Raw genomic sequence first — 24,088 nt, 5'->3', positions numbered from 1 at the left:
AGTGGTTCTAACCCCATATGACTCAATACACAAAAAAAGAAAAAGTTTTGTCTTTATTCATACTTTAATCCCTTCCTGAGCGCTTTCATACTGTTCCCCAGCAAAATGTCCCACGTTGAGTATACCTTAATAAATGTCCTTCCTTTTGAGAGCCAGCAGTCAACCCTTTGCGTGATTGCTGGCTCTCAATCCAATCATTGTCACTAACAGTGAGAGCCTCCACTAACAAATTGGGAATTGTGATCACTTTGAGCTAAAACTGGCAGAAAAGTGTCTAACAGGGAGACCAAAGTACTGCTTAGCTGAATTTTAAATGAAAGTGATAAACCCTTACAATAATAAAAAAGCGTTATTAAAAAAAATGTAAAAGAAGAAAACTCTCATTTTTAAATGATAATAAATGTCAAAATATAAAATTCAGGCCTCATGCACATGGAATGTAAGAAGCTGAAACTATGACCAGCGTGAAATTCTGGGTGATTTTCCACACTTAAGGAGCCACAGGTGCCATGTACAGCCTGCTATAGAAGTGAATTGCTTGTACCTGGCCATACTCTTGTAAATGACAAAGCTTTAGTGAATCAGTGTTTACCCATGCATGCACATACGATGTATTTGCTAAATGTGTACATTTTGTGTTTAGTAAAATGTGCTGTACTTGTATGTGTTGGTAAATGTCATATTTTCAGCTTCTCACCGTTCATGAGGGTCAACATTATTTAAGAAAACTCAAAAGATACTAAAAAATAAAATAAAAAATCCTTGTACAACAGAATACAATATTATTGTTGTGCATTACCTGAGGAAATTATCATTCACCATCATTATAACATTACTAGTATACACAGGTTTATCTACAATTTTCCTTTCCTTCCTTCTCCGGCGCTGAACTTTCTGGCTCCAGCAACTGACTCTTCAGCAAGAACTTTTGCTCCATTATCAAATTCGTACTGCATTGCATCTGTAAAATTGGTAGCATCAAAGGTACTATAGTAGGCAGAGGCTCTGTCAGCAAGCATACATTTCTGGGGGAAGGACGATATCTGCTCTGCTAACTTAATAGCACACTGAAGTCCTGAAAAAAAAAAAAAAAAGAACATAAAATACATGACACATTATCTCTCTCAATCTATATAATCATAAAAAGGTATAGTAAAGGTGAACTATATACTGTAGGAGGCCTCCAAATGCTCCTCTCAGTTTGATGAGGCTACTGTCAAATAGCTCCATGATTGCAAGGCTAATTATTACAAAGGGTGCAGAGGGTAGGCTCAGCAACCTTGCACTTTACATTAATTTATTTGCTCCTTCTTCTAGTGATTTTTGGGTTAGAAGAAAATGTTACACTGCTGCTATGCGCTATTCAGGATGGAAAGGAGAAAAAGTCTGCATTAGCAGACTAAAAATGCATAACTGCTATGCACCCTTGAGAAGCAGGAGAATGCAGAGTGGTACTGTGAAAAAAAAGCTCACAAACTCTATTATGAAACTATTGTAATTAGCAAATATGTATGACGTTGAGGGCTTTAGCTTTATTATTATTATTATTATTTTGGAAGAATACATTTTCCTTTTAGATCTGTTGTTGCTGCTATGTTCAACAGTCAATTAAGGCTTATTGTCACTGATAAAAAAAAAATCAGGATGTCGCAGCCAAAGTTATCTGAAAAAGTATTTTGTTTAAGAAAAGTTAAAATGAATATTATTGAAGTGCTCCTGCTAAATTTAAAGCAATCTCATTGTATACATGCAAAATATGTGATGCTAGAATATGGTGTTTTTGATGCTATCCATGAGAATTGTACTGTGTAATAACACCATTGGGGGGGGGGGGGGTATTTTTATATTCTTATTGAGCTATTAAAAAAATACTGCATCAAAGGAAGGTTTTTGACAATTTTTGGGTTAGTAACCCAAGCAGGGTATTTAAGTTTATTTGCTTTTTATTCTATATATTGTGACTTTTTGCACTATATGAATAACACTCCTCTATTTTAGGTTTGATGTTATATATCACATTTTTAGTATGTATTCCACTATATGATGGGCTGGAGGGTGCTTATAATTTTTTGTCAAACACTTTTTTTGTTGCTTAGTTTTAGATGTCTATTTCTTCATTTTCTCATCCTATATGTGTTAGATACTTTGGTTGTTTTCTATTAAGCATCTAATTACTGATTTGGTTTCTATATTTATTACTATCTTTCACTTTATGTAGTTGTTGCAGCAGCACAGCACCAATTTTCGGTTACATGTTTGCTTTATGTGGGAACACATTGGGATGTTTGCAGCACCTCAGATTGTCATTTGATTAGTAATAACTTCTGGCAGCGCAGGAGAATTTTTTTCTTTATCTAGTGTTCTTTTCATGTTGCTCTTGAAGTCACATAAAAAGGCAGACCCTCACCCTGTTGTAAAGTATTTTATCATTTTTTTGGCATTGGTAGTTTTCTACATGGTTCACAATTTTCAGACTTTATGGTGTGTTCAACAAACAGCCCACAAACACTGGTACATTTACTCATTCCTAAGTGATACACACATTTCTTATTTTATCTGATACGTGTGGAATTAATTATTAGGGCAAATAATAACAAGCAAAGTGCTGTAATGTATAGACCCAAATCTCCTTTTAGTCTTTTGCCTCTAGCAATTTAAAGAGAGTTGTAACATGATCACAAAATTTTAGATCAAGTTAATTGGTTTCCCTTTAATACAAATCATGTTTTTTCCTGCTGAAACTTATGTCTCCAGTTTACACTTCATTATGTCCGTCTCCACCCGAACATCCTTTAGTAAGTATGACCTGCCAGGAAAAACATGCCAAATGTCATTCTACTTTGCTTACGGTATATTCAGCAAACGCCACTTGATTTTATTAGCATAAGTTTTAAAGATAGCTTATTACCTGCCAACTAAAACAGTCATATTTCAATCTGAATCAGGGCAACAACATGCTCAGGGTGCAAGGCAGCTGCAGTGAGGCTAGAGAGACATTAGTCACCTTTTGGATGAAATGATGGTGGTTTCAGGAGGTCTGAGTAACGTTTTGTTGTAATATTTTACACTTCATACATGATCACCTCCCTAGGTTCTGCTTGTGTACAAACTGTGTGTTTGTAAGCACAAACATCAGACAGAAAATGCCTTGCTATTTAATTCTGAAACATTGCTCAGTTTGGCTGTGTAGGTATGGGTCATAAAACAAAAATAGATTCGCTGTTCAAAAAATCCAACATGAAAAACTGATTTTGCAAAGCGTATACAGCAGGAAAAAAAATTATTTGATCCCCTGCAGATTTTGTAAGTTTGCCCGCTTAACATAGAAATAAAGGGTTTATAATTATAATTTTTATCATAAGTGTATTTTAAATAATAGAGACAGAATATCAACCAAAAATCCAGAAAAAACACATAATACAAAAGTTATAAATTGAGTTGCAGTTCAATGAGTAAAATAACTATTTGATCCCCAAGCAAAACATGAGTTAGTACTTGGTGGAGTGTAAACTTGGTAACCAACTACAAGAAACATCTTACCTCTGTGCTTGCCAAACAGGGTTTCTCCACCAAGTACTAAGTCATGTTTTGGGGGATCAAATTCTTATTTTACTCACTAAACTGCAACTCTATTTATCACATTTTTTGCTAACATTCTGTCTCTCTCAGTTAAAATACACCTACAAATGATAGAGCCTTCATTTACAAAATCTGCAGGGGATCAAATAATTATTTTCCCCACTGTAAATAATGATACAGAAGAGTATTGGTTCATAACCAGTGGTCCACAAATTGCATAGAGCTATTATATCACTACATCATTGTATCATACAGTACTACTGTGCAAAAGTTTTATGTGGGTGTGAAGAAATGCTGTAAAGTAAGAATGCTTTAAAAAAAAAACTGGATTTTTCTCTAACTGTAAAATTATTTTCTCTGATGTTCATTGGCGGACACAATTCCAGATCTTCTTGATCCTTGGGTTTATGGTGCCCCCTACAGGAGCAGGACACTAGGTGCAAAAAAGATTGACTACGCCCATAGGGCAGTCCCAGGGGGTATACATCCACTTCCTGCTATAGGTCTTCAGTTTTGTAACAAGCAGTGTCAGAAGAACATAAAACCCAATAGAGGGGCAGGTGCTGTGTCCGTCAATGAACATCAGAGAAAAGGATTTTGCGGTAAGTTTTCTCTTTCGTTCATTGACGGACACAGCTCCAGATCTTCTTGACCCCTGGGATGTCCCAAAGCAGTATCAACATGAGGAGTGGGAAGAACACAGCAAGAAACACACTTCCCAAAGGCCAAAACATATTAACCAGGTAAAACAGGAGCTCAACCAGGAACAACTGGAGCTCATCTGACAAAAACAAAAAAACACCCTCAAAGAGGACTAATCCTCTCCAACAGCGGCCTGAAAAACCTTGCGGCAAAAGAAGCATCCACAGATGCAAACACATCGACCTTTTAAAATTTTGTGAAAGTGTGCACGGTTACCAGAAGGCCATCTTACAAACCTGCACTACCGGCGCCTGATGACGGAAGGCTCAAGAGGCACTAAGCACCATCGTAGAATGCGTTTTAACAGAGAAACGAATAGGACTGCACCACCATCTGCCTGATCCATCTAAAAATGGTCACAGCAGATGCGGCCAGCCCCTTACGGGGTCCATCTGTAAGGACAAATAAAGAATCTGATTTCAGAAGGACTCAGTCTCCGCCAGGTACACCCTGACTGCCCAAACCACATCCAAAGAATGTAAGGCAATCTCTTTAGTATGCTCAGGCTTAGGACACAAGGAAGGCAACACAAGTTCTTCATTGAAATGGAAACCAGAGACGACTTTAGGTAGGGAACGACTGGCAGGGAAGAAGCATCAATTTGTCTCTGTGAACCACCAGATAGGGTGAACGACAGGACAACAGGACAAAGCAGCCAACTCTGACACCCTGCACGTAGAAGTAATAGCCACCAAGAAGGCTACCTTCTGTGACAGCGTAAGCAGAGTAAGCACCAAGCTGAGGTCCCACAGAGATAACGGGGACCTCACCGGGGGAGCCAGATGGTGGACCCCCTGAACAAAGGAACCAATGAATTTGTGGCCAACGGGCGCTGAAAGAAAATCGCCAGGGCCGAAATCTGGCCACCGATGGTACCCAAGGGCAAACGCTGATCTACACCTCTTTGGAGAAACTCCAAAACACGAGACACCGAAAAGGAACGAGGGGAGAATCCCCGAGACTCACACCATGCAATGTACGTATTCCAGACTCCATGATAAATCTTCCTAGAAGTAAATTTTTTAGCCTTTAACAGCATAGGAATCACTGATTCAGACACCCTTCTATCCTTCAGCACCTGGCTATCAACAGCCAAGCCATTAAAGTCAGCGACTGTAAAGCAGGATGGAAGATCGGTCCTTGAGCTAACAGATCTTCTTTGAGAGGGAGTCTTCAAGGGACATTGGCGACCAGCCATACTAGGTCTGCATTCCAGGACCTGTGAGGCCAGTCTGGAGCCCCTAGGATGACCGGAATCCCTTCTGTCTCGATTCTTCGCAGGAATCTTGGCAGAAGAGTTATCGTTATCAGGGGAACAGACAAAACCAGATCAGGAGGATCCAGAGACCTTGCTATGAACCTCTGCACCTTCCTGTTGAGAGGAGAGGCCAACAGGTCCACACCGGGAGTCTCCCAAGGGAGACACAGTCGATGAAACATCTCCTGGTGGAGAGACCATTCTCCATGATCCAACATCTGCCGATTGAGGTAGTCCGCCTGCCAATTTTCTACCCCTGAAATATGCACAGCAGAGATGGCTGGAATAAATCATTCTGCCCACCTTAGAATGCCAGCTACTTCCCGGGCACTAGGACACTTTTGGTGCCCCCTTGATGATTGACATATGCCATGGCAGTGGCATTCTCTGATTTAATCCTTACCAGGCACCCCTGCAGACGAACCGTCCATTGGGTCACGCAAAGCCTGATCGCCTGAATTTCTAGATTGGCAGGCTGGACTCCTTCAGAGTCCAAACCCCCTGAGCACAATCCATGCCCAAGACACCTCCGCACCTGGACAGGCTGGCATCTATAGTGGCCACTGTCCAGTACAGGGGGAGAAAGGATTTTCCCTGTCGAATCGCCGGAGAGCGGAGCCACCAGATCAGGGATCCCCTCGTACCCCGGTTCAATAGGATCAGATTGTCTAGAGACTGTGGGTTCTTGTTCTATTTGGCAAGAATCACCCTTTGCAGAGATCTGGTATGGAACTGAGCAAACGGAACAGCCCTGAAGATAGAGACCATCAAGCCCAGCACTTGCATACAAGTCCTGAGAAATGACCGCCAGCAGGATAACCCGGAGCCATATCCCATCCTGCAACTTATGGAGTTTCACCTCCGGAAGAAACACCCAGGCTGAGGCCGTGTCCATGGTCAGGCCCAGAACAGATTTTTGGAAACTCAGTTTCCAGCCAAACTCTAGCAGAGTTTGCACCTGAAAAGTCCAGACTGTCTTTAAAAGGCATTTGGAGACTCTGTTCGCAGAAGGGAGTCATCCAACTACCCCAGTACCGCAATCCCCTTCTGCCTTGGCAATGCTAACACTGGGGGGAAAACTTTTGTGAACACTCGAGGAGCTAAGGCAAGACCAAAAGGTAACGCCACAAATTAATAGTGTTCCTCGCCCACGGCAAAGCGAAGGAAACACTGATGCTCGACATATATTGGGATATGAAGGTAAGCATCCTTGATATCAATAGAAGCAAGGGAATCCCCTTGATGAAGGGATGCCACTACCATGCGAATGGACTCCATTTGAAATTTCTGAACCCGCACAAAGCGATTTAAGGCCTTGAGGTCCAGAATTGGACGGACCTGTTTCTGCCTACCTGGGAACATTAAATAGATTTGAATAAAACCCCTGAAAGCGTTCTGATTCTGGAACCGGTACAATGACCCCCTGTGAAAGCAGATCCTGTACCACCCCAAGAAGACATCGTAAGCAATCTGGGGCCAAACGCAGGTTGGAAGGGAGGAACCTTACCAGAGGCAAGGCCTGGACCTCGATCTTGTAACCGGACCGATTCAATTCGTGGACCCATTTGTCTTGAATCAAGGAGGTCCACGGATCCGGAAAGAAGCAAAGCCGTTCCCCCATTAATGGATACGGGTGAGGGCGCCCATTCAGGCAGCAGTGGGCTTGTCTGTGGTCCCGGAGGAACCGGCTCTCGACTTACCAGGCCAGGGCCTCTTGGAGCCCCCTGCAGGGCTACGGGCGGATTTTGATCTCTGGCCCTTAGAGCCCGAAGGACGAAAGGACCGCTTATGGGCCGAAAAGAATGCGCCACGTTTGCAACGAGACTCTTTGCTCCTGGTAGCCTGTGGAAGCAGAGTACTCTTACCTCCAGTAAGACCCTTAATGATCTCTTCCATGGAAGCTCCGAACAAGCGGTCTCCTACAAAAGGGAGATCATTCAATACTTTCTTGGAAGCCTGGTACACAGTATTTCAGCCATATCATGCGGCGAAGAGTCACCACTGTCACAGACACCCTGCTGGTAAGGGGCCGCATCCAGAGAGGCATCACAGACTTCAACCCCTGGACCAACTGCTCTGCCAGATCAGGATGAGGGTGTCCCCCTTCCAAATCCTGGCGCAGGAGCTCAGTCCATTCCGTTACCATCTGGGAAACCAAAGTATGGCAAAAACCAGCTGCAGAATGGAACTGGCTATGGTAAAAGGGTATTGGACCAGAGATTCTGCGCTCTTGTCAAAAGGCTCCTTAAAGGATGGAGAGTCCTCCACCAGGAGAAGGGTGGCTTTGTTAAACCTGGAAACCTGCGAGTCCACCACAGATGGTACAGTCAGTGTTTTTAGCAGCGACTCTTCAAAAGGATACCTTCTAGTGAAGAACTTAGGGACCCCAACAGTGCATTTGGGGGAACCCCACTGACTTGCGATAATGTTGTCAAAATAGGTGGGAAAGGGAAACACCTTTGCCGCTTTGGAGGCTCTGCGGGTACCAAATTGCACCTGCGTCCTACAATTTCAAAGTTTCCCTCACTGATACAATCAGCGCATCCACTAGCGCTTTTTCATGCATGGCTGTAGTGGAAGAGGAATCATCCTCACTATCAGAGCACTCGGTGCGTGGACGCAGACCCAGTAGGGTGACTCATGTCCGCAGCGGCCAAATTAACCTCAGAATCTGAGGAGACAGAGGATGCAGGTGAAGGCGGAGGATGCTTCTTGCAGCCTCTGAGAGGGGGTCAGGTGGTGACATGTCCTTCAGGGACTCCATGGGTAAACCTGGGGACCACCAGCAAGAAGTGTAAAAATTTGCGGTTAAAAGTTCCCCCCACTGCTGTACCACATGTCCCAGCGCACCAATTACTGCTATAGCAGAAAGAGGGAGCTGTTTAGCACCCACAGGGACTCACTACCCCCTCCTCAGATGCAGAGCCAGAGAACAAGGCTGCACGCTGTGCGGCGATTTAAAGAGAAAGTTCAGGAACTGCCACTAGAGGCCCTCCGCTGATTCACCACTCCATAGGCTTCAAAAACATGGCCGCTGTGTTAATGGGAAACTATAAGAAAATGGCTGCTGGACTACACAAACTTGGCCGCCGATTATACAGCAGTCATCCATGGCAAAATGGCGGCTACATGTGGTGCCTACGCGGCTACCCTGAGCTTATTTAGCAAGGCAGAGGTGTGTTTGGGGTCATTATCATGTTGGAATACTGCCCTGCGGCCCCGTGTCCGAAGGGAGGGGATCATGCTCTGCTTCAGTATGTCACAGTACATGTTGGTATTTATGGTTCCCTCAATGAACTGTAGCTCCCCAGTGCCAGCAGCACTCATGCAGCCCCAGACCATGACACTCCCACCACCATGCTTGACTGTAGGCAACACACACTTGTCTTTGTACTCTTCACCTGGGTGCCGCCACACATGCTTGACACCTTCTGAACCAAATAAGTTTATCTTGGTCTCGTTAGACCACAGGACATGGTTCCAGATATCCATGTCCTTACTCTGCTTGTCTTCAGCAAACTGTTTGCGGGCTTTCTTGTGCATCATATTTAGAAGAGGCTTCCTTCTGGGACAACAACCATGCAGACCAATTTGATACAGTGTGCGGCGTATGGTCTGAGCACTGACAGGCTGACCCCCCCACCCTTTCAACCTCTGCAGCAATGCTGGCAGCACTCATATGTCTATTTCCCAAAGACAACCTCTGGATATGACGTGCACTCAACTTCTTTGGTTGACCATGGCGAGGCCTGTTCTGAGTGGAACCTGTCCTGTTAAACCGCTGTATATTCTTGGCCACTGTGCAGCAGCTTAGTTTCAGGGTCCTGGCAATCTTCTTATAGCCTAGGCCATCTTTATGTAGAGCAACAATTTTTTTTTTCAGATCCTCAGAGTTCTTTGCCATGAGTTGCCATGTTGAACTTCCAGTGACCAGTATGAGAGAGTGAGAGCGATAACACCAAATTTAACACACCTGCTCCCCATTCACACCTCAGACCTTGTAACATTAATGAGTCACATGACACCGGGGAGGGAAAATGGCTAACTGGGCCCAATTTGGACATTTAAACTTAGGGGTCTACTCACTATTGTTGCCAGCAGTTTAACCACTTCAATACCGAGCACTTTCACCCCCTTCCTGCCCAGGCCAATTTTCCCCTTTTAGCGCTGTTGCATTTTGAATGACAATTGCGCGGTCATGCAACACTGTACCTACACCAAATTTATGTCATTTTCCCCCCACAAATAGAGCTTTCTTTTGGTGGTATTTGATCACCTCTGGGTTTTTTCCTTTTTGCTAAACAAATAAAAAAAGACCGAAAAGTTTGAAAAAAAAAAAAAAGTTTTTTGTTTATGTTATACAATTTTGTAAATAAATAAGTGTTTCCTGCACTGATGAGCACTGATGAGACTGCACTGATGAGGCGGCACTGATATGTGGCACTGATATGCAGCATTGGTGGGCACTGATAGGCGGCACTGCTGGGCACTGATAGGCAGCATTAATGGGCACTGATAGGCGGCACTGATGGGCACTGATAGGTGGCACTAATGGGCACTGATAGGCGGCACTGGTGGGCACTGATAGGCGGCACTTATTGGCACTGACGGGCGGCACTGATGGGCACTAATGGGCACTGATAGGCGGCACTGGTGGGCAATAATGGGCACTGGTGGGTGACACTGATAGATGGCAATGGTGGGCACTAGTGGGCAGCACTGATAGGGAGGGCACTGGCGGCAGCACTGATGGGGAGGGCAATGGGGGGCTCCCTGAGCCCTGATTGCCATCCCTGGTGGCCATAGTGTGCAGCCCTGGGGTCATGGTGGGCATCCCTGGGGTCATGGTGATCTGATTACCAGTGCCGACCCCCCCCCCCCCCTGTCAGGGGAGCCGCCGATCGGCGCTCCTTTACTCGTGCCTGTCAGGCACGAACTAAGGAAAGCCGATCAACGGCTCTTCCTGTTTACTATGTGGTCACATGGTAAAGAGCCTACGTCAGGGCTGACACCTCTCATCATCGAGGGGGCGCGCAGAGCTGTATTAACCTGCCGCCATCATATGACGTCCGGTCAGGATAATACAACCACAATCCCGCCGTCATTTTGCTATAGGGCGGGCGGGATGTGGTTAAACATTAATAGCTGTGTGTTGAGTTATTTTGAGGGGACAGCAAATTTACACTGTTATACAAGCTGTACACTCACTACTTTACATTGTAGCAAAGTGTAATTTCTTCAGTGTTGTTACATGAAAAGATATAATAAACTATTTACAAAAATGTGAGGGGTGTGAGCAGCCACACTATCGGGTGGGAGGAAGCCACGCCACCCTACCGGCTGGTACGGTCTGCTTTTGGCACATAAGATCCTTCTCCCTCCTGCCTGGTTCCCTGTTGTGATCATCTACACAGTTCCGGCTCACCCAGCGGCTCGGTCATCCTGTAACGCCACAGATCTGGTTTGGAACACATTCTATTATGTTTTAATCATCACTATATATTTTTTATAAACAAACTTTTCAAGGTTTTCCATCAAGCCTGCCTGCGTTACATTGTAGACTATGTACCGTGAGATAGCGCTGCTGCCCCTCCCCCCCATGCACTGACTTATGCTGAATCAGCATTAATTAGCAGCAGCACCACACAGTAATTTTAATTTATTCATTCCTGAGAGTGAGAGATATCACAGTTAGCGCTTGAAGTCCCTTTGTTGTTAGATTTAGCCACTTTACCACCGGAGGATTTTGCTGTCTTCCGTCCAGGCCACTTTTTGCGATTCGGCGCTGTGCGACTTCAACTGACAATTGCGCAATCGTACGACGCCGTACCCAAACGAAATTTACGTCCTTTTTTTCCCACAAACAGAGCTTTCTTTTGGTGGTATTTGATCACCTGTGCAATTTTTACTTTTTGCGCTATAAACAAAAAAATTTATTTTGAAAAAATAACAATATTTTTAACATTTTTTTCTATGAAATTCCCCCCAAAAAAGATGTAAAAAACAATTTTTTTAAAAATTTTTGGCCAATTTGTTTTATGCTACATATGTTTGGTAAAAAAAATCGCAATAAGCGTATTTTTATTGGTTTGCGCAAAAGTTATTGCGTTTACTAACAAAGGGAAAGATTTCTGTCATTTTTGGTGTTTTTTTTTAACGCGTAATGGCGGCGATCTGCGATTTTTTTTGCGGGACTGCGACATTGCGGCGGACAGATCGGACCCTTGACTGACATTTTTGACACTTTTGGGGGTACCAGTGACATTACTGCAGTAATCAGTGCTATTTATATGCACTGTTACTGTAAAAATGACACTGGCAGGGAAGGGGTTAATTTTATTGGAGAGGGAGGGGTTAATGTATGCCTGGTGCTTACTGACGTGTAGGGGGGGAGGTGACTGAGTGAGTCATGGACAGATCGGATGTCCAGCTATGCTGAACAGTCCGATCTGTCACTCCCTGTCACTATGGAGATCCGCCCGCTGTGTTTACACACAGCGGGCGGATCTCCACACTAGATCCCCGGCGATCGGGGCAGAGCAGCGGCGATCGCCGCTGCTCCTCCCCTGGCCCGACTCCCGCTGTGAATGAAAACAGCGGGAGCGAGCCTCCGGCGGCGCGCAAGCGCCGCCCAGAAGGGGGAGTGTCTGACGACGTAGTACTACGTCGTCAGACGATAACGAGCCACTCTGCCGCAGTAATATTACTGTGAGCAGAGGTAAAGTGGTTAAAATGGTGATCTGCCTAAACCACCTAGCAATAGTGTAACAAGAGGCAGATTGTGTCTTCCAGTGACCCTCAAGAAAAACAAAAAAGAAATCCATTCTTCAGAGGGAAACCGTAGCTGAGATAAACAAGACCAGCTCACCACACATCCAAACAATGGGATGGAAGCACAATGTACTGATTAAGGTGAAAGGGAGAAAGCGCAGGAAAGGCGATCCTAACTCAGAGACCAAAAATGTATCTTGCATTGGTGATGACAACATAGAAAACTACCTAGATAGAGTAATCTCTCTGATGGGTTATAAAGGCATTTTTGGAAGAACTGACAAAACCAGGTTGAGGTCCCATGGAGTCACAGGTGGAAGTAAACGTGGAGAGGGCATGTTCACCAAAACATTTTGGGTGAATGTTGGATAAAATAACCCTTGATAAATATACCCACTAGAATATAAACAAACTGTTTGAATGAATGATAAAGGAAATTACCAGTTTACTACAATATAAACAGACTGGTAAACAAAAGGAGCACTAGAGAACACATTTTGATATCAGGAGATCTAGAAATTTCATGCACGGTTTCACCATGCAACCCAAAATTTTCTGTACCCATTGACAAAAAACAAAGTATCTGTAGTGACTTGCATTGGTATAAACTACCAACTAGTCCCTAAAGCATACTAACTTCACTTAGTAAACCAGAGCTTTGTTTAAATCTCTTCCACACAAGTGATGAGCTGAAAGTAAATGGGTTTAGTTCAGGGTGGGTTTTCAGGTTTTGAAGTTCGAATGCCAAATCCGAGCCCCACTGAAGTCAATGGGCAGGAATCTTCTAAATCATTCATGGTCATTTTCTAGACTGATAGACAAAGGACTTTAAAACAACTGGTAAGGGAGGCTGAGCACTGCCCTGGAGGGCATGTATCAAAGCATAAAAAAAGTAAAAAAAAAAATTGACAGGGAGTAGCAATTTTACAAATGCTAAAAGTGAACCAATAAATATTAAACTGAGAATCCATTTAAAAAAACAGCCTGGGGGAAGATATGAATCTGCCAGTGAAGTGGCACATCTTATCAAATAGGCAGTGATTCCCTTCATGTTTATGATGGACCTCATGGAAAAAAAAATATGGGGTGGGGTTCCCTCCTCCCTCCCTTAGTCTTGATGATCCTTCAAGGTCTGGTATGGATTTTAAAAGGAGCCCCATGCAACATGAAAAAAAAAAAAGAAAAAGCATATGGGGTCTCCTTTAGGTCTGGTATGGATTTTAAGGGAAACCCCATGTGAAATTTAAGAAATCCATACCAAACCTTTATCAAAGTGCATCCCCACTCCTGAACCATACCGGGCCACATGCCCTCAGCAAGAGGAGGGTACCTTGCCAGGGGAATCCTCCATCAAAGCACCTTGTCCCCATTTTACTTAGGACAAGGGGCTCTTTCTACAACCCAGACCCCGTGGTTGTGGGGATCTACAGGCAGGGGCTTATCCTAATATTATCACTTGTGATGTCACTGACCAAATATGGTCATGTCCATATTAGATCAATGATGTTACTCAGAGAATGCCCAGCTGACAGAAGAATGGACAGGGCATGGCAGGGATGACCCAATGGTTGTCAGGATGTCGGCGGCTATGGCACCCTAAAACCTGACCTGAGTGGGAAGCTGTCACATTTACAAGCAGTAGTAATACTGTTGCTAAATGTGTCGTCACTTCCAGTTGAAGTATATCCCGCCCCTGGAGACAATGAATCTGGTTCAAACAAAGTAATATAAAAAAACCTTTATTTAAAGATACAAATTCTATGATAAAATATAACAAACATATATTGATACAACTACCTACACATGTCCTAAAAAGACATATGTGTGGACCTCTATGAAACACCTTACCCACACCCAGTCCCACATATATATATAGGATTATCCTACAGTGGTGCAGGGTAGGGATCTCCAATGCATTTCGCCTGTACGGCTTCTTCAGGGAAAGATAGGTGCCGAGGGTTCACAAAGATTCATAGGGTTGTTAGTAAGATCAAGGAATGGTCTCACATATGTAAGGGCCAGTTGGGCGTCCAAAAACAATTACAGGTTGGATTATCCATATATGGGATCGAATTTCCACAGATAAAATTCATATGCTGCCCAAATTATCATAAGTGTCAATCCTTTATTGTCCAAAAGGGGAAGCGTGGAAGGATAGCCAGGGTTCATTTGGTCAAATAAAATTCTCCCCTGTTGGCGCAGCCCCTGCCCTTCTGGGAGTTATTTTGCTCACCAGGAGGACCCCAGTTCAGGATTTCAAGGGGTATTTGGACTGCTGTAGTGGGCTTAGATGCCTAGTTGGATGAAAAATCCTCCAGCCAGTTATTCAAATGCCTGAAGTTTATATAGTCCACATATATAGGGATTTTTTAGCCCGTCTGGTCTGCTCACACAGCAGTCTAGTTCCAGTTGAAGCTAGAGAATCAGCTCATCCCAACACTCATTTAGTTTGATCGTGTGCTGAACCCCCAAACAAGCAAAATTTGGTCCAAATATGGGTTTTGGCCAAAATGGGAGCTCATCCCTATTGCATACCTTGCTATTGGTCAGAAAAGCCACCCATTACATTTCATAGAAAGCATTGAGTTATGGGAGGTAGCAGGCTAAAGAGTTCAAATAATAGGTGAAATTGGCATTTGCAAAATACAGTACCTCCCTGTGTGTTCGTGAAGAAAATGGATTATAACTGGAGGCACAGTTGCACTTGGGTGTTTGGTTGGACTACACAATTGTCATTTCATTTCAATATGTACCTTTTAGAATTTAGAGATGGGCATACCAAAGTTAAGATGGCCATAAATAACAAATATTGATTTTTTTTTTCTGAAGGATGTGCTCTGTGGAATACCCCTTTAAATCCCATTTCATCTGTTCTGTATTAGTGTAAGGTCACTAAGGTGTGGGGAAACTTTAAATACATATATACCAATCTTTCCTTTCCTTTCCTAGATTAACTGTCTCTAGGTATAGGCTTGTTCTATAAACTTCCATAGGATTAAAAACAAAACAAAAAAAAAAAACACTAAGGCTCCGTTCACATCTAGGCGTTTTGGGGCGTTTTTGGGGAGTTTTTCTGCTCTAGGATCAGCTCTCAAAACGCCCAACAAGACAAATCCTATTCATTTCAATGGCCCCTGTTCACATCTGAGCGTTTTGACGCTGTTTACAAAACGCCCAACGCTCAAAAAAGTACATGAGCTTCTTTTTGGGCAGATTACAGGCGTTTTCCATTGGTATCTATTCAATCAAAAAACACCTGCACAAAAAACGCCTGTAAATCGCGGTAAAAAACGCGCGAAAAACGCTACGCTCAGGTGTGAATGTAGCCTAAAAGGTTTTCAAAGTTTAATAATCCAAAACATTCGATTTCCAATTACTACTGTCATTGCAGTTAACAGTCTGGTTGCTATGAGTTATCACATATCCTTATTGCAATTTGTATTGGAAAAAAAAAAAACAACAGAAACATACATTATGGAAATAACAAAAGTAAGAGTAATTTAATATTTGTTTAGACTCTCAGCTATTGTTTCCTATGAGCTGCATTAAAATTTCAATTTGGAGATTCTTTGACACATGCATTGACAAGAGAGTGCAAAATATGGTGCAGCTCTGCACAGAAAAGAATCAGATTCCAGTTTATTTTTATTTTTTTGTCAAAGCTTAATTGAACAAGCTGAAGTTAGAAGCTGATTGGCTACCATGAACAACTGCACCAGATGTGGCACTCTCCAGTTTTAGTAAATCAACCCCAATGTACCCTACTATTCTCAGTAATGACATCTTAGCTGAAACTGGTAAAGAATATATGATGTTTTGTGTTTGCCTATTTTTTGGTTGCAACAGGTTGCCTCTACTCTAGCATGAATATATACATAGTCACGTCATGTCTAACTCAAATCAAATATTCCAGTGACTTTTTTTTAATAATGAAAAATTATGAATATGTTTTGAAAGTCAGTAAATTGGTGTGATGCATTTTACTAAAATCATTTCTTCCTAGTAGCAGCATCTATGAGTAATGTTCGTCTCTGGCTCCCGGGTAGACGCAAGCGTCTATTCTGGCAGCATGCCAGAGGTAGTGCATGGTCACATCCCATAATTTACCTTCTGACCACCAATTTATACTGTTGTCAGTTGGCAGAGTACTTTTCACAAGTAAACATGGCAGGGTGGGAGGTGCAAGCTGTCCTGTGAATCAAAGACCTTTCACTTAGAATATTACTGTATTAATATTGTTAAAATAAATATGGATATTAGTTTTACACTGAGAATGTAAAAACTATTTTGGAAAACATTACAGAAAGAAGTGTGTTCTTTGCAAGAGGAAAAATAAATCCTTTATTAAAAGCTCCACAGTATTTGAGTTCTTTTAAAATGCAACAACAATGGGGGATCATGAAGCACTGTACCTGAGCAGAATTAAAACGCCAGTTCTTCAAAGGTGAGACAATGACAGTCTCAGTTTATTGAACATGCCACACAAAGTAAGAACCAACTGTGCACACTAAACACTGGGCCAGCAAAGAAAGTAACTGGGGAAGGTGGCTGCATGTGTGACAGGAAATTCCCCAGGTCTCCTGAGGTGACCAATCAGCTGAACGGGAAAGGGCAGATGCTGAAGCCGCATGTGTGTGGGGAGAGGGCTCACATCTCACATACTGGTGGAGGATCCTGTGCTGGAATAAAGTCCTGTTGATGCCAGATGCAGCTGCCCGGGGCAATCGGGTGGACGGACCTGCCAGTGTGCAAGGAGACTGCCGAATAGCCCATGATGGAGGCCGCACACGTTGCCCATAAACAATGTCACAGGTCTGGCGGAACTGGAAACAATGTTTCGGGGGCCAGGCCCCTTCTTCAGGTTGAAAGAGTTTTAGACCTGAAGAAGGGGCCTGGCCCAGAAACATGTAGTTTGTCCTACAGCTTGCTTTTTTTATTTTCCCAGCCACGCCGAGGTCAGGCCAGTGTCACACTCCCTCGCTGCCCATACACCGCCGACAATTGCTTCCAGTTCCGTCAGACCCATGACATCATTTCTGGGCGACGTGTGCGACCTCCATTGTGGGCTATTCGGCAGTTTCCTTACACACTGGCGGTCTGTCCACCTGGGTCCCCTGGGCGACCGCATATGGCATAAACAGGATCCTCATCCGGCATGTGAGATGTGAGACGTCTCCCCGCACACAAGTGGCATCAGCATCTGCCCTTTCCCATTCAGCAGATTGGTCACCTCAGGAGTCCTTGGAATTTCCTGTCACACATCAGGACCTTGCCCAGGTACTTTCTTTGCTAGCCCAGTGTTTTTGTGTGCACAGTTGGTTCATACTTTGCATAGCATGTTCAATAAACTGAAACTTTCATTGTCTCACCTTTGAAGAACTGGCGTTTAAATTCTGCTCAGGTACAGCGCTTCATCCCCCATTGTTGTTGCATCTTACCGATCTCACTGGTTTTGAGTTTGGGACAGCAGCGACCTGTCAGCAGCCCAACACTCTCTCCCAGGGGTACAGCTCCTCAGCGCCTTGCCTTTTTTTGTTATTACGTGTCTTGAATTCTTTTGTGGCAGTGATGAGTCAGAGTACTGACCCAGCTTGGCACTGACAAAATATTAATGGGAGGCTTAGTGTAACTTAGAACAGCTGTTTACAGAATGGCAGCTTTCCTTGTAAAACTTAGAAAAAAGTATAAATGATGAGAACCCCTATAGAAATGTACACATAAATTAAAGTAATCATCCTGTTTGCATTTTAGTATATTCCCAATGTGTTCTGTGAGCCATAATGTATTTACTATTAAAAAATTCAGGAGCTATACGACTCTTGCAAAACTTAAGCACAGCTAAGCTGGTACATGACAGAGGGCCACATATATATGAAGCATATTTATAACTTTTGGGAATATGACCATGCAAACAGCAGTAATATGCTAGGTCACTTGTAAATTATAAGTACCAAATTAATGTTATTGCCATAACTTCCCATACTAGCTAAATGCTACTTCCCCTTCAAATCACAATATACCCATATGAACAAAATATTGCCACTCAATAAACATAATGCCAAAGCCAAATGCATACACAAGCTTATATCACTATTGGCAAATACAATTTTTATTATGTTGTCCCTGATTTTTTTTTTTTTTTTATGCAATGCCATTTGCCCAGACTGAGTCATCGCTACACACTGTTTACAAATCATCCCTCAGTTTTACCATCTTGCAAATGGGTCCTAATGTAACCTGCTTTGGAAATATAAGTGGGGGCGGGGCTGAGACCAGTTCTGTGAGTTAAGTGCCCGTTCACACTACTCCAACTTGTCAGGCGACTTGGTCGCCTGACAAGTCGTGCTCCATTCTGTGCAATGGGAACCGTTTTAATAGGAGCGACTCAAGTCGCTCCAACTTAGAAAAAGGTTCCTGCACTACTTTTGGCCAAAGTCGGAGCGACTTGCATTGACTTCCAATATGTGAAGTCAGTGCAAGCCGCGCCGAATTCGCGGTGCACGGCGACTTGTTCAAGGCGCCCCGAAGTCGTGTCGCCATAGTGTGAACCGACTCTAATAGACACAAAGAGAAGGGCGCGGAAGTGGGTACACATGTGTGTCCCTATAGCAAGCGGCTCGCTATGGGCCACTCAGTGGGGGGGCAAGAGCCAAGAGCACCAGCAGGGGAACTGAGAAGAGGGGGATCAGGGTTCTCTGTGGAAAACCATTGCACAGAGCAGGTAAGTATGGCATGTTTGTTATTTTTTTCTTTTTCCTTTAGTATCACTTTAAATCCTGTGCCGGAAAAAGACAAAGATGTTCACTCACACACCGACACACATTCACTTACATAAACATTCTCTTTCATAATCCCAGTCACCTACATATAGCCTACTAGGGTTTTACTTATCTCAAGCAAGGAGAAATATATGGGAATATATATGGGAATAGAAAGGACCTTCCTCTCTTTCTGACTAAGTAAATGTTTTGACATGCTAAAATATTTACTGTTTCACAAGACAAGTCCACAAGGGAAGGCCATTGCAGGTTCCTAGGTCTGCTTGCCTTCCAGGTGTCAGCTGGACTGCACTATGTGAGCATATCAGGACTTTGTCCTCTAGTAATCCTAAAGAGCATCAGCTTGATGTCCACAGGAATTTCTCTGAAGTTTTCTTCATCTGGTAGTCCTAAAGCCACATCCTGCCAACATATCAACCTCCCAAAAAAATGGTCATTGTGTACCTAGTCATTCTGAGCAGAGCTGTGCAGCCTAGATTGGTCATAGACAGGCAATTGTTTTCCAGGGAACAACAGATGCAAAGGTAGCTTGAAAATGCCAGTACCCCTGCATTTACAGGTGATGGAGGTGAGAAAAGGTGACACATTTAAGTGAAGTGTTTTCTTCAATCCTCAATGTAAAGTGTGAAGAATCAGCCCAGATGCACAAAGCTCTTCTAATACATTTAAAACCTCTGCATGAGATGAGTTACTGATATATCCTATATTGCCCAGTAGGATAGCCCTAACTAACCCAATCCACACTTAAGTACTACACTTGGCTATTAAATCAAAGCCAGGTTTATTCGGTTTAATGCCATTCCAAATCCCAATGATTCTAATTATAAATACTATCAGAAAGAAAAAAAAATGTAGTTGAAGCCTATTTGATATACACCTTGTGAAGGTTAAAATATAAAGGTTTTTAATTCTCCAATTGTTGTTGGTCCCAATGTAGACAGAAAAACTGGGTTCAAAGCCATTTATTCAGTGCTGAGATATAATACCTGATTCTGAATGTAACTGTGTGTCATATGTCAATGTGTTTCATCTAAGGTAATGTAAACGGTGCAAGAATTGACACAAGCCGATCTAGATTTCTAACTTGCATTAAAAGATTTAGCGTACATTCACATTATTGCCTTGATGTTACATGCGTTCGTGCAATGCAGTGCCATTCATTCTGATTGACACCCCAACGTACTTTGCCAATGGATTTGTGTTGTTTTGTGCTGCTGACAATGTTGTAGTTTTTGGTTCAGTGTGGGGTTTTGGGCAACCCACTTAAAAGAATGGGCTACCCTAAGACCACACATGTTCATATACAACATCACGGGATGTTTAATAAATCACAGTGAAACAGGCTGATGTAAATGGGCTCCAAAATCAAGAGCTTGGTCGCTATGGTGTTAACTCATCAAAAACGTTATATTTGCCCAATGTTACTATTATAAAACACCATAGTAACTGTCTTGCAAACAAAAACATAGACAGGGAATTTACTAAGACCTGTGCAGCCAGAATCTAGAGCAGCTATGTATGGCAGCCAACCAGCTTCTAGCTTTAATTTTCAAAGCTTAACTGAACAAGCTGAAGTTAGAAGCTGATTTATTACTATGCATAGCTTCTCAAAATTCTGTCTGCTTCTGTTTTAGTAAATTCCCCCCTAAAGAGTCCAACTACAATCTAAGTTCAGCACCAACCTTGTCCATCAGGAACCACGCGATTTGCTAGACCAAACTCATATGCTTCCTGGGCCTTCACTTGCCGACCTGTAAGAATCAGATCCAGAGCTCTTGAAAGCCCAATTAACTGTGGCAATCTGACTGTTCCTCCATCAATAAGGGGAACTCCTGTAAGAATAAATAAATGTGTTTTATTTTATATTAAAAATGAAACCAACTTGTCAGAGAAGGAAAAATCAAAACATTATTCTGAACCATCTATAACTGCCCATGGAGGCAATTACCATTCTATACAGTATATTTAGGTAAAATGTAATAAAAATTCTGTCTAGCAACCTTACAGACTAAAGTCTCTTTTATTTTAGTTAAAAATAACAAACATGTTATACAGTACTTGCCCACTCTGTAAAGTGGTTTTGCACAGAGCAGCCAAGATCCTCCTCTTCTCCGGTCCCTCTTCAGCACTCCTTGCCCCTCCTTCCTGTTGAGTGCCCCCACAGCACGCAGCTTGCTATGGGGGCACTGGAGCCGAGCCACAGCTTCATGTGTCCATTCAGACATGGAGCTGCGGCCAGGCCCCTCCCCCTTTCTCTCATTGGCTCACTGACTTTGACAGCAGCGAGGGGAGTCCCGGGCAGCCGAGACAACACTGGATGGATTGATGAATCGAGATGGACTCAGGTAAGTATTAGAGGGGCTGGGGGGCTGCTGCACACAGAAGACTTTTTATCTTAATAAGATAAAAAAAAATTTGCCTTTACAACCACTTTAATTGCTATTCTATACAGATACAACACAAGTTCCACTCCAAGGAAATTAATGTGCATTAACCAAAATAGTTAGTATGCTTAACATAAGACACATATGCATCAGGTTCAGTCCCAAAAAAATAGAAATGTTGATTTATCTTATAATGCCATATATCTTAAAGTACAGTACAGGACACTGGAACTTTATCCTTAGACTACCGTCAGGTGATTGAACACTGGCAAAGCTTTGCCAGGAGCACCCTTGTATCCATATAACCCCTCTAACTCTGTGAGGCTACAGTTTTGTCAGTAAGGAAATCACAGAGAAAAGAGGGGAGGGACCTGTATCCTGTACTGTACTTCAGGATATAGAATTTACAGGCAAATCATTCTTATCATTTTATATGTACAGTACAGGACACATGCACTTTATTCTTAGTCCATGGCACATCTCTGAACAATAAAACAAGGGGTGGGTAACTAAAGCCAAAATACCCGTAACAAGCCCACAGGAACCAAGAAGAGTCAATGGTTGACAACAGAAGCACTTTGCAGCCAAAGCACGCATCAGTAGAGGTTCAACCAGCCCCCTGGCAAAATAACATTATGAAAAAGTGAACAGAAAATTAAGGGGCGGCCCCACAACTTTTGAAAAAAACTGTTGCAAAATCTTGGAAAGGCTCAGAATGGGCCCAGGAAGGGATGGAAGGACTCATTTCAAGCCCCAGCAAGTCACATAGATGGACTACCCTGTGAAAGAACTAAAAAGCAATCAGTTACCAAGGAAAACATGGCATGAAGCCATAGAAGATTATTCATGGGGCCAATCATACGGTGAATAAGAAGAGCCTCAGGGAAGCAAATGGAGCTAGATTCCAGGATATTTTGCCCTCATGTAGCATAGGAAAAAGCGAGGGTTCCCAAAGTAGAGCCTAGGCAGCACTACTGCTGCTATGGACCACAAGGAAAATAAGGCCCCATTTTAATTAAGAAATCTTATACTGGGGAGAGGCCAAGGAATTGAGGTAGTGCTCTGCTTAGGTAAGAGCACCTAATGATGCCCCAGAGGGATACAAAAGGTAACAACAGGCAACAAGGGGAAGCAGCTTTGCAAAAGAGGATGTACAATAGGTGTAAAAGTTGAGGTAGGTGGTAATAAAAGACACACCAGGCCCAATTAAAACCTGCATAGAACCCAGGGCTAGGTGTTTGGCAATTTCAAGCCAAGGAAGTTGCATGTTGAGAAATAGAAACAATTTCTGGGATGAGCTTTCCTTTCATAAGAGTAGTTGATAAATATTCCTTACAGTATGTTAGATTGTAAAGTATCAGGGAGAGATATGCATATCCTCTAAAGGAGAAGCACTAACCCAAAGGTTGGAATGCGTTTCACTGGTGAGTTTCCATAAATTAGAGATGCAGGTGGATCTCTGAGACTATGTAGAGCAGCTATACAGATTAGGGTGTTGTGAAGATGAGCTAGGCAAGTGCCAGGGTGCATACAGACCGAACATGGATAGAGAAAGATGCTTAAAGGGAGAATCTGACAAAAAATAAAAGAGCAAAGCGACCTTTACCAGTACTAAACTTGTGAATGGAGTTATAAAAGGTTATGTTTTTTTTTTTTTTTTTGAAGAGGTAAGTGCTAAAAGGCTTCACAGCTCATAAGGCAAGAAACCTGACAGTTCCCAAATCTTGTACAGGGAGAAAGGTTTATAAAAATCAAGGTGATATAAGTAAATAGGGGGCCAAATATTTGCGTTGATCTCTCCACTTAGTGAGGATACCTGTGACCCTCAGTGGGAAAAATTGAGTTATTGACTGTCTCAAAGAGTTTGCCAGTATAATCTTGGACTGCAAACAAAATTATTCAGATTATGATAGTAACAATAAGCTAATATGGGACAATCTAGCAATAAATGAATGAACAAACAAGATATCCACCTGCAGCTAAGATAAACATATATCGCACCAAGGATGGTGTCAATACACAGGAGAACAACACAGAAACCTAAGAATGTAGCGCTGGGGGATGTGAGTCTATGGAGCCAAAATAAATGATCTTGCTGACTGTTATTAGAAGTGCCACAAAGTTGGATGAATCCACAAATAGATGATAAAAATATATACAGTCATGATGTGTATATATACAAACAGACTGATGGTGGTATGTATGAATATTGAGATCCATCATGTCAGTAAAATAGCACAAGTAAGCTACACAAAAGCTTCACATACCATTCAAGAACCAGTACTGTGAAGGAGACAGAAAATGGTGAACCTGACAGTTCTCAAGCCTTGTACAGGGAGAAAGATATATCAAAAACTCAAGGTAATATAAGTAAAATGGGGTCCAAATAATGGCGTTAATCTCCCCACTTAGTGAGGATGCCTGTGACCCAGAGTGGGAAAAATTGAGTGATTGGCTGTCTCAAGGAGTTTGCCAGTATAATCTGGGAGGATCTCTCAGATAAGGGCAAATTGGGGGTGGCAATGAGAGCATGTTCTTGAACATGGGGTCTGCCATAGACTAAAGTTGTGAGGAAAGAAAACTGAATAGGAACGATATCAAAATTAAAGTGGAAT

The 24,088-nt window shown here is 42.8% G+C and overlaps 1 protein-coding gene across 3 annotated transcripts in view; it reads right to left on the bottom strand.

The window, feature by feature from the left end:
* The window catches only part of LOC309556320 (enoyl-CoA hydratase EchA19-like), a 109,755-nt gene that overhangs the window by 5,340 nt on the left and 80,327 nt on the right, over positions 1 to 24,088 (bottom strand). For 2 of the 3 annotated variants that reach the window (XM_082258765.1, XM_082258766.1), the window contains exons 5-6: positions 20,772 to 20,921; positions 788 to 1,075 (exon numbers count right to left, since the gene is read on the bottom strand). In XM_082258765.1, the coding sequence (XP_082114891.1) occupies positions 855 to 1,075; positions 20,772 to 20,921 (371 nt within the window). In that variant the 3' untranslated portion in view covers positions 788 to 854. Of the gene's footprint in view, positions 1 to 787; positions 1,076 to 20,771; positions 20,922 to 24,088 lie in introns of those variants that run through there. The other variant, XR_014225315.1, reaches the window with a different exon arrangement.

This window comes from Pelophylax lessonae, assembly GCF_965119305.1.
Source record: "Pelophylax lessonae genome assembly, chromosome: 5".
Taxonomy (NCBI): domain Eukaryota; kingdom Metazoa; phylum Chordata; class Amphibia; order Anura; family Ranidae; genus Pelophylax; species Pelophylax lessonae.
This window is presented reverse-complemented; position numbering and strand designations above follow the sequence as displayed.